Below are 12,103 nucleotides of genomic sequence, written 5' to 3'. Positions count from 1 at the left end.
TAATATATTGATTTTTCCCTGAAAATATATTGATTTCTAAGTGAACTATGAATTTCTCCCTGAACTGGATACGAATAAAGTGAACTATAGATACATTTTTCAATATCAATCAATCATCTCAGTGGCTTCATACATATGTTTCCCAAAAATAAAAATATTCTGAAAAGAAAACATTTTCAAGACTTCAATAACCTCACTACCACAATAAATCATGACTCTTCAATACTTAAATAACCTTCCTCCCAGAATATGGATAGAAATATAAATTTCGGATAGGAATTTCAAAGGGCTTGGCAGTTTTGAAATTGATGATTGAATAACATGAATTTCATCTGGATTTTTCCAGAACTCAAGTTAGAATTCCCTAATTATAATATCATATATTGTAATGTATTTCTTGGACGAATAAATTCCAATTCCAAAATTTAAACTTTTCCAGAATTCAGGGTAGAATTCCCTGAAGCATCTAGTATATTTAGGTAGGGTGCACTGATTCTATGATAAGTCCTAGTTACAGAAGAAACCCTTAGCTATCTCTCCAACATTAATGGCGGAGTAGTCAACGCATTCAAGACAACATACTTGCAAAAAAAATTGAAAAGGTAAGAAATTCTTGAAAGAGACATAGCAGACTCTGCAAAACTAACGGCAGTCACTGTAGACATTCCTCTGTGCAAACTCATTCAATATACTCTATCTATATCATAGAGAAAATATAGTATAAGATATCCCATGATGAAACATGGGAGTGGCCTACTACCATGCTCTAACGAGCTAACTCTACTCTACTTACTTGGTCGAGTATTTACAATTGAGAATAGAAGGTAAATTGTGTTGTCTAGAGAACAGAACTAACCTCAAAATGTGAATACTTTTTATTAAATTAACACCTGAACACTTATTAACAGTTTTTAATAAATTTTAATGAATAAAATCAATACTTTTCAATAAATAACAATACTTCTTAGACTTGATAGCCTATGGCACTTCTCTACTCTACTAGCTCGAGACTGTTTTCATTAGCATAGTAGTGGTCGAGTAACTGGCATACTTAATCTACCGAGCTAACTCTACTCTACTTACTTGGTCGAGTAACTGTTTTCACTACAATTGAGAATAGCAGGTTAAGTGTGTTGTCTAGTGAACAGAACTAAAATGTCAATACTTTTTCATAAAATAGCACTTGAATGAATTAATACTTTTTGATAAATAGCACTTTAATAAATTAATACTTTTTAATAAATAACAATACTTATTGAACTTGATAGCTTTTGGAACTTCTCTACTCTACTAGCTCATGACTGTTCTCATGAGCGTAGTAGTGGTAGAGTAGAGTGAGAAGCGGTGGTGGGGGAAGGCAAGTGGTAGAGTACTACCCATGGTGCAATCCCACTCTACACTACTTAAAACTCTACCATGACTCTACTCAATCATTAACCTTTTTACTGGCATAGTTCACAAGATAGTTGATACTTGTCTAGGGAACTCTACCACTAAGTCTCAACTCACACTTACACGACTCAGGTCGAGAAGAGACTCGACTCTAGTCGGGACCTCCTATATACTACCGGACCTGGGACTAGAAAAAAAATGGCCGCCATATGTGGTGGTCTTATAAGAATTCCTATTGAGAGAAAATCACTAATCAGCTGTTAGAGAGCGTCTCAGTTTGTTGAAATCTCAGTTCGTCCAGTTCCCATTTAAAATATCATTGCCAGCCACCACTTTCGGCAGCCATTTTTTTCATAGGCGCAGGCCCGGTTTATAGGAAGTCCTGCTCTAGTCGAGAGAGCATTGTGTTTTCAAGTGGTGACAGTCGCTGAGTCTGAGTGTCACCATTTGGAAACACATGCTCTCGACTAGAGTCGAGTCTCTTCTCCACCTGAGTAGCGTAAGTGTGAGTTGAGCCTTACTCTACTAATGAAAACCAGGCTTAGAAGGCGATCTAGAAGGCGATATAGTCATCATCTTCCAACGGATTATAATCAACAACTTGGAGTCGCTAATGTTAATCTTTCCGTCGATGAGTTTCAGCACAGAGTCGATGTCAGGGAATTTATCCCAGGCGTATTGCTGGAAGTACTCCTTGTAATAGCTTCGGTCCTCTGTGAATACACCGGGATGTAGAATGGGCGCACGCCGCCAGTACTTGCCTCTACCCACATTGTTTGAGTGTACTGTCCTTGACGAGTAGTTCTTCTACAAATTACAATATTCAATTTAAATTTACATACAAGATATATGCTCAACTCACACTTAAGCAACTCATGTCGAGAAGAGACTCGACTCTAGTCGAGAGCATGTGTTTCCGAATGGTGACACTCAGACCCAGTCGATTCTAGACTCCGCGATTGTCACCATTTGAAAACACATGCTCTCTCGACTAGAGTCGAGTCTCTTCTCGACCTGAGTCGCGTGAAGGTAGACGCACACAGATCGTCATCGGACGGACAGCACGCATCAGACGGATCGGTTTATTAGATTTGATGCATTGCATGGAGTGCGCATACCAGCTATCCGCATCCGTTTAGGTATGCGCACTCCAATTGAAAACAATGCATCAAATTCAATCCGTCCGATGACGATCTGTGTGCGTCTACCTTAAGTGTGAGTTGAGCCTAACACATGAACACATGCCAGACAAATACAGCAACAAACAAATAGTGGTGCAAAAAATATTGCAGGGTTATCCATGATAGTGAGTTCCATGTTAGTTCATTCAGTGAAGAAAGATAGGAGAAAAACGTTGCCGTTCCTCTGTCTTGTCAATGCCTCCTCTAGACGGTAGCTGATACAGTTTTATTGATGTTCATCCTAGTTTTAAATAATAGATTATATTTCATCAAACAAGAAATTATATTTTTCAATGATTCCATAATGAATTTTCATAACTAAGATGAAAGATTTTGTTAATTAGTTATGAATTAAACATTGTTAAAAGCCGATTTGGTAACAGAACAAAGCGAGAAAGAGATAGCGCTATCCGCTTTGTTGAATGATAGATAAGGGTAGCAATAACATTGCTTATCGAACACTGCCATTATAACGTGGACCTCAATATAGGACCTTCAATCCTTGAGAAGGTGGAAAAGGTATCAGGAAAAGTAAATAAACTGTAGGATGGGATTGAGGAAGAAAAAGAAGGAAAAGGATGGGAGAAACGATAGGAACAGGTGGTAAAAAAAGATTTGTTAGACTAGTGGGGCCCGGTTGCACAAAAGCCGGTTCAATTTTAATTGTGATTAATTCCACCATCAGAGAAGGCTTTTTTGGAAAGACGGCTTCCCTGATTGGTTCTCGTGGAATTAATCACGATTACAATTTAACCGGCCTTTGTGCAACCGGCACAAAGTATTATAAGTTCATGTGATTCCTATTAGCGGACATAATCCAGTAACGTACCTTCTTCTTCTTCCTCCTGTCAAAAAGAGGGTTTTTCGCGATTTCCTCGAAAACGGCTCTAACGATTTTGATCAAATTTATACAAAAAATAGTCATTGATAAGCTCTATCAACTGTCACAAGTTTCATATCTGTAATAAAAATTGCAGGAGCTCCACGCCATCTATGCAAAGTTTGATTTTAGATTCCAAATTATCAGGCTTCAGATAGAATTTGAACAAAAAAATTCAAGTGGAGAAGATTGAAGATAAGCTTGAAATTCAAGGAAATGTATGTGTGTGTCCAGCGTTTTTGTCCTGTCATCAGCTGGCCTCAGATCTTTGAATAGTAGACTTGAGATGCGCGTGAACACTAGCGTCAGGTGATCAATTTTCATAATGGCAAGGAAAGTTGTGTGAGTGCGCCATACCAGATTTTACTTTCCTTGCTCTATTACCATAGGTGAGGGAAGTATTGCTTTCCGAAAAAAAATGAGGTACCCCAATTTCCAAATTTCCATACGTTTCCAGAGTCCAAAAAAGTGGTTTTTGGGTGTTGGTCTGTTTGTTTGTTTGTTTGTTTGTGTGTGTGTGTGTGTGTGTGTGTGTGTGTGTGTGTGTGTGTGTGTGTGTTGTAACAATTTTCATTGTTACAATTGTGAATGATGAGGATTATGCGAATTAGCCTGAGAAGTTAGCCTGTTATGAAAATGAATTTTGCTGTTTTGCTTTTCTGCGTTGTGTAGTGTCGACTCTGTAAGTGTGTGTGTAGAAGTTATGATACTAAGAAAATCAACGATTTTCTTGGAGTATCAGTCGAGTTCAGTACCTTATAAGGTACTGAAAAATAAAATTGTCTTAGTGGATGTTCCAAACAGACACGACCTTGTTGAGTGGTCTTGTGTGAACAGGGAAGTAGTGCGGACGAACTGTTTACTCAAAGCTATTGGCGGGAGGTATGAGAATGTGATACTTGTAGAGGCAAGTCGGGCAGAAAGATTTCACCACACTCGACACGGCATGCACCTCAACCGTTGGGGCAAGGGCTGGCTGGCTGGAAGGATTTCTGCGGCTATTGAGGACGGTGACTATGCGATTGTTGACTCTCCTCTTTCTCTGGCCGATGACGGCTCACCTTCGCGGGGGGCTGCTTCTGAAGGCTGCGTGGCCTCTCCACCCCGGTCACCAATTGGGCGGCTCGGCGACATGCAGTCTCCCGAGGTCGAGTCCCAGTCTATCGCTGCATCTCCTGCGGCAAATTTGGGAAACGACTGCCGCTCGGTGGAAACTACTCAACCTTAGCTACAAGTGTCTCACAGGATGGATCCGGAAGAATATCAATTTAACATCAATGTTCAGCACTTACCATCCCGTTTAGACTTGCTGAGAATTAATTTAGAGGAGCTAAAACCTGACATACTGGCAATATCTGAGCACAAGATGTCAGAAGCTGAAACTGCACTGTTAAATATACCCGACTATACTATAAGCTCGAAATTCTCTAGGAGTGATAATAAGGGAGGCGGGGTCATGATTTTAGTTAGTAATAAAATCTATTCAAGTTGCAGGCCCGTTGAACTGCCGGCAATAAACTCTATAACGATGGAAAAAGAATTTGAGTGTTGTGTGACCAAATTTTCAATTAATAGTTTCTCTTTTGTTATGGCCTGTTTGTACAGAACACCCCAACATTGTTACTTAGATTCTTTTTTAGAAAAACTTGAAATATTGCTTGAAATTCTGTGCAGGAAATACAAAAATGTTGTACTAGCTGGTGACATAAATATTAATGTACTAGAAAAGAATAATGTTTACCTTAAGTTCAGAAATATTCTAAAAATGTATAATATGTCATTCAAGGTCGATTTTCCAACTAGAATAACTACAACCTCTGAAACTGCCATTGATAATTTTATTACAAATATTTGTGATGAAAACTTGAAAGTGTCAGGCATTATAACCCATATATCAGATCATGATGCTCAGCTATTTGAAATTCTTAATGTTAGTAACTTTCACAAAAAACCAATAAGAGGTCTTAGCAGGAGATTTGACGACTGTAATTCCAATATATTTTACAAAGATTTAGAGAGCGTCAATTGGATGGATCAATCTTCAGTAAGTGATAAGTATAATGTATTTATTTCAATTTTATCATATTATTTCAACATTAATTTTCCAAAGCTATTTATGAATGAGAAGGAAACAAATAAGGATAAATATTCGAGCAGCGAGGTCATTAGGAAAAAGAGAGACTTATTAGAGCTTGAAAGAATATTTAGAAATACAAAGAGTGATGATTTAAAAGATTAAATTTAAACTAGAAAGAGAGATTTGAGACAGGAAATAGCAATAAATAAACAAAAAGTCTTTGACAATAAAGTCGCCAATGCAAGAAATAAAAATAGAGTTATCTGGAAGATTGTTAACGATAATGTTGGTAAAAACAAAAATAAAAACTCAAATTTAAGTGTTATAGATAATGGAATTCATGTAACAAACCCTTACTATTAGTAATATCTTTAATGATTTCTTTGTTACAGCAGTAGATAAGTTTGTCATACCAAATATTCCTGATAGATGTAAACCTGTTGAAACCCCGATTTATCCAAACTGTCAATCCACACTGAGATTCAGATTCAAAACTATTTCAGAATATGAGTTAGTAAAAATAATAATGTCATTTGAAAATAAACTTTCTTCAGGGCCAGATGATATCCCAATTACAATAGTTAAAAAAGTCTTGCCGGCAATAATTAAACCCCTGACTCCTATAATAAATTCCTCCTTGATATCGGGCCATTTTCCAAACATTTTAAAGGTAGCCAGGGTTTTTCCAATATTTAAGAAGGGTGATGTCAGAGAACCTGCTTGTTATAGGCCAGTATCTATTTTATCAGTATTTTCTAAAATTATTGAACGTGTGGTGTACATGCAGCTAATAGAATATTTAGAAACAAATAACATTTTGGACAAAGAGCAGCATGGTTTTCGCTCTAAAAAGTCCACGATAACTGCTGGAGTCGATTTCATTAACTCTATCGTAAATGCAATCGACAAAGGGGAGAAAATTGTTGGCATATTCTTGGATATGACTCGTGCTTTTGACAGTGTGAGGCATAATGTTTTGATAGATACGTTGAAAACTCTAGGTTAAAATGGAATAGAACAGACATGGTTTGAATCGTACCTGAAGGATAGACAACAATTTGTTGAGATAGAGCATATTGAAGAGACGCATGCGCTGCAATATAAAATCCGATACCGCTCTGACCTGAGGAGTCTGGAATATGGTGTCCCTCAAGGCTCAATATTGGGTCCTTTATTGTTCCTGTGCTACATCAAAGGGTTGCCTAGGGTGGTCCAGGGGAAAGCTGCTGTTTGTCTCTATGCTGATGATGCAAACATCATCTTCTCGGGTGAATCCATTGAAGAGATTGAAGCAGCATCCGCTGTTGGCTTGTATTCCATTAATAAATTTCTAAATAATAGGAATCTTCTTTTAAACGCCAGCAAGTCTATTGTAGTTCCTTTTTCTACAAGGCAAAGAATTAATCATTGGTCCCCAAATGTTGAAATAAATGGCGAAACCTTAGAACTAGTGGATGGCACAAAATTCTTAGGCCTTGATATTGATAGCAGCTTATCATGGGATAAACATGTTTCTCAGGTTGTAAAAAAGATATCCCCCGGCCTTTTTGCTTTGCGGCAATTGACAGATATCTGCAGTATACAGACAATGAAAACCCTGTACCACTCTTTAATACATTCTCATCTGGCATACGGACTTGCTATCTCTCAGAATAATAATGAAGTTAAAAAGATTAGACTCAGTAAAACTCGTTTTTCCACAGTTTGGAATCTTAACAATCTATGGGCAATATATTTTTGACGTAGTCATGTACTTTAAAAAATGCTCGTCAACAGGATCAAGAAACGAAACACATGGCTACAACACCAGATTTGGAAGGATCGAGGAGAGGCATAGATTGGATTCCTTTAAGAAAAAAACACTTTTTATGGGGAGAAAATTTTTCAATATACTTCCTAGAGAGTTGAAAGAAATAGAGGAGGTTGAATACCTACAAAAAAAATTGAAGGAATATTTGGTGGGACTATCTCTATACTCTTTGCAGGAGTATGTCAATTTGACTGTAAGATTTTAGAATCTTGTTTTTTATCAGAACTTTTGACTTCTGTATGTGTATTAATAATTCTTTTTGTAATTTGACACTGTTCAGATGTATTTTGTGCATTTTGATGAATAAAGAAATTTTCAATTCAATTCAATTCAAAGGTAAGGAATTTATAGCTGTCAAGAGAAAATAGCTGTCACTTGGTGGGAGAATGTATCTTAAATTGTAGTTGTAACGTTCCTTTCTATTGGTGGAAATGTTTCTAGAAAATAGTAACTCCCAATCACAGTTAACGTTGGTTAGGTCTATCTAGTATGGACGATCACACAGCTCCTAGACCAGGCAAGCGTACCGAAGTGCATTCATTCAGCGTCTGTCCATTGCTGCTAACAGAACTGAAGATGTAGTCTCTAGACTTTGCTTGAACTTATGTAGTGATTTGGTATTTATTATGGCTTTCGGCCGGCTTTAGTCTTTCCTTTTATTGGCTCTGCAACCTTCTGTTGTAGTAGCAATGTTTAGTTCGCTTGCGTTTTAGAAGTTTTTTTTTAAAGTGAAGAAGAGAGAGAGTATCAAAAATTGTCACCTCACAATGGAGATTTTTCTCCTATAACCGCTACTAAAGGTACGTCATAGTTTATAATATAATTAAGGAAATGATTATTGATGAAAGCTCCCATCAGAGTGTTAAATTTGTTGTGATAGATACATTTGAGTGTAATATGTAGAAATGTAGAGTACCTATTAGAAGAAATTGAAATTTTTGATTTTAAATTATTTTTGAAGAAGGAGCTATTACCTAAATTTCAATTACTGTTGTTTAAATCCAAATTGACTGATGTTTATAGTATATTATTATGAGTTCTATCAGTATTTTGTGTTATAGATTTCATTTGTTTGTTGATTCTAATGAAAAGCTTTCTTGATTCTCAAGGAAACACCTATCATGTAATTTATTTCTTTTAAATTACACTATATATGTAATTAATGTAAGAGAACTAACTGAACAAACTACAATACTCGAAAGACCTTATTATGAAGAAATTCAATCAACTTATGGAATACTAGGTACTCATCTCTTTGTGTATAGGGCATAATCCTGATTACAAATAAATTCTTTTCTATTAAATCAAGATATTGAAGTAGGTAATGTCTATTTGTGTTTTAAAGTAATAAGTATTGATTTGAGTTTTATATAACCTAAAGTAGGTTGACTTTATTATATAACTGAAGTTAAGATAATTTGTATTATCCTAGTTTATTTTTTTTATTCTAACAGCGGTCAAAGTTCGGGATCAACGTACGAGTCCATCAATTTACGGGTTCATGAACGTGTGTCTTTAAACCGCTAAGACGCCTCTGAATCGATGGCAGTCCTAGAAGCTTGGGGTATGCTGTCTCCTGTCCATATGGACGTGTAGAGCTCGATCACCGAGCCTAGATTCAAATTGAAGAAACAGCTATGAGGTATCAACTTTTTTCCGAATTAAACGAACGTCCCAGGAACTCCGGATGTGACAGAATGGGTTTTAATAATTATAGACTTTCAAAAAGGGAGGGGTGTAAAACGTGCGGAATTAGACTTTTGTTAAATCATTATTTTGAGATATTATTGGGAATGGATAGATTACTAATTTTATTAATTTTGGTTTGAGTAATAGATTTTCGGTTGTATCTTTACATTGAAATGTGAGGCCATATTTTCTCTGTAAGGATCCAGCTGGGAATTTCAGTTTTCTTCAACTTATATTTGATAATCTACTAAACAACTAAAAGTTGAATTAGTATGTGAAATGTTTAAAGATCCCTTATTGATAAATTAATATTTTAAAATAATTTTGGTCTTAAAGTTGTAAAGGATCGAATAGAAGTTTCAAGGACCCTAGCTTTTCTAAATTTGTTTTGATGACATATATTTTTTGAATAGTTTTCCAAGGTAGAATTCCGTGATGTGATACTTGAGGAGTATTTGTCTTTGCAGCTTTCTTGATATAAAGATACAGAATCGATATTGTTGGGGATTATTAATATTTGATAATGTTTTGATAGTGTTTTAAAAAATTCCAAGTGTGTTCTAAATGTACTAAGAGTTTCCTGAATTTTATGTTGAACTTTTCTTAACATATGTATAGTTATTTATGATTAACTTCTGAGAAATATCTATGATAATTTTCAATTCTTCTTTTGAAATTAGAATTCTTTAAGCTTCTTATGATTCAATCTGAAACGTTTTCAATGTAGAGCAGACAGAATAGGTTATTACCGAATTATCTATATCAGAGTTAACTTTCTAAATTTAGTAATTTTATTTTCGGTTTACATGATGTATCTTCATTTTTTTTGTTTTATTAATTGTTGAATTCAACTGTAAGAGGTGACAATATAGTTGATATCTTCTCTCTATATCGTTGTCACTCTTGTCATTTCTGGTTTCCCGTTCTCTAGCACTAGGTATGTTTATCAAGCAACCCTTTTATTAAGTTATATTGTGTGTGCTTCTAAATTCTAAATTCCAAATTAACTTTCTAAATTTTCATAGCACGAGTTCCATATCTGTAAAAATTTCAGGAGCTCCGCCCCATCTATTTAAAGTTTGATTTGAGATTGCAAATTATCAGGCTTCATACGATTAAACAAAAAAATTCAAGAGGAAAAGATTGAGCATGAAAATCTCTACACTTAATGTTTAGTAACATTTCTACCTAAAATTGAGAATAAGCTTGAAATTCAAGAAAATGTGATTACTCAATTGCAAACTGTTGGCAACTGTTGATTCTATTAAATCATTCACTATGAAGAGATAGTAGACCTCGTATGTCTTCAGAGTTATTGTCCTGTCACCAGCTGGCTCAGATCTCTGAATAGTAGACTTGAGATGCGCGTGAACACTAGCGTCAGGTTATCAATTTTCATAAAGGCAAGGAAAGTTGTGTGAGCGCGCCACACCAGGTTTTTATACTTGTTTTGTGAATATTCTGTAGAAATTCTCAGTGAATAAATTTTATTTAATTTGAGACACGGGAGTGGCCCGAAAAAAATATTTTTTGTCCGGGCCGGGATTTGAACCCAGGCTTCTGAATCGGAATGCCAGAATCCAGTTGACTTGGCTACGGTCACTCCTATAATAATAATGGTATTAATTGTGATCATAGTTACCCTGAGTATGTGGTTGTAGGTGGTGATGTAAGACGCTTTCCGATTGGCCCGTATATAGCCCTGATTGGTGTGAAAGTAGGTCCGTGTGTCCTTCAGGGCGATTTGGTCGTTCTTTCTCTTCAAGTGAAGCTTGTCGAACAATTCTCTCGGTACAGACGGCACGCTGAAAAACAAAACAATTTCAAAGAATAACAGAATAGTATCTTACGTCACATGGACGGGAAGGGGCCCTTTGCAGGCGAAAATGATGGTTCCAGTCGAGGCGTTAGCCGAGAATAGAATCTCATTTGAGCACTGCAAAAGATATTCACGTTCAAGTAACCTAAACTATTCTTGTCATAATAATCAAAAGAAGAATAATTGAGAAATAAAAAACATTACCTGCTTGTGCTGAATCTACTAGGCCTACATGCATTCTATAAACATAACCTAGTTTTCAAATTCCGAATCAGGAGTTTTGCGGAAGTTGACAAAACTCACACCTGGAGCGCTGAAGTTGTTTTTTTTTAGCAGTTTTGCTGGTCCTATTTTGGAGCTAGGAAGCATACTCGACTGTAAAGGAAAGATATGGTATCATTACAGTGGAGTATGCTGTAATGGGAATCATGGAAAACAACTGGATTGAATGTCTATGACAAAAGAGAATAATTCTGTAGTTCTGAATAATTCTGTAAAACTGTAATTATTACAGTTGCATGCAACTAATAGTCCATACAACAGCTGATTTTTCACTAAGTTACATTACATTAACTATGCTTCATTGCATGCAATTAACAATCCACTCCACAGCTGTTTTATAATGAATAACTCTATAGTCTTGTATTCACGGTAATATTGGCGTTCGGAGGAAACTCCTTTTCATCATCATCATCATCATCATCATCATCATCATCATCATCATCATCATCATCATCATTATCATCATCTTCACTTCAAGGATTGGGTTTATTAATTAACCTGTTCCGGTATCCATCTCTTTCTCGGCCTCCCCACATTTCTTTCTCAGTCTGTAGGACTATAGTTTTGAACTAATGGGTGATTTTTTTGAGGTTAGGATTTTCATGCATTAGTATTTGCTCAGATTTTTTTGAGGTTATGATTTTCATGCATTAGTATTTTTGCTCAGTATGCTTTGACATTTCATCATGAATAGACTTACTAACGAGCAACGCTTGCAAATCATTGAATTTTATTACCAAAATCAGTGTTCGGTTCGAAATGTGTTTCGCGCTTTACGCCCGATTTATGGTCTACATAATCGACCAAGTGAGCAAACAATTAATGCGATTGTGACCAAGTTTCGCACTCAGTTTACTTTATTGGACATTAAACCAACCACACGAATGCGTACAGTGCGTACAGAAGAGAATATTGCGTCTGTTTCTGAGAGTGTTGCTGAAGACCGTGAAATGTCTATTCGTCGCCGTTCGCA

General features: G+C 36.0%; 1 protein-coding gene across 1 annotated transcript in view; it reads right to left on the bottom strand.

Moving 5' to 3' along the window:
• Positions 1 to 861: 861 nt before the first annotated feature.
• Positions 862 to 12,103, bottom strand: part of LOC111059293 (venom carboxylesterase-6) — a 43,530-nt gene continuing 32,288 nt past the window's right edge. The window contains 3 exon segments of the mRNA XM_039419831.1: positions 862 to 1,989; positions 1,992 to 2,199; positions 10,672 to 10,834. Of these exon segments, the coding sequence (XP_039275765.1) occupies positions 1,946 to 1,989; positions 1,992 to 2,199; positions 10,672 to 10,834 (415 nt within the window). The 3' untranslated portion in view covers positions 862 to 1,945.

The sequence above is a fragment of the Nilaparvata lugens genome, chromosome 1, assembly GCF_014356525.2.
Source record: "Nilaparvata lugens isolate BPH chromosome 1, ASM1435652v1, whole genome shotgun sequence".
NCBI lineage: Eukaryota > Metazoa > Arthropoda > Insecta > Hemiptera > Delphacidae > Nilaparvata > Nilaparvata lugens.
The sequence above is the reverse complement of the archived record's forward strand: the minus strand, read 5'-3'. Positions and strand labels throughout refer to the sequence as shown.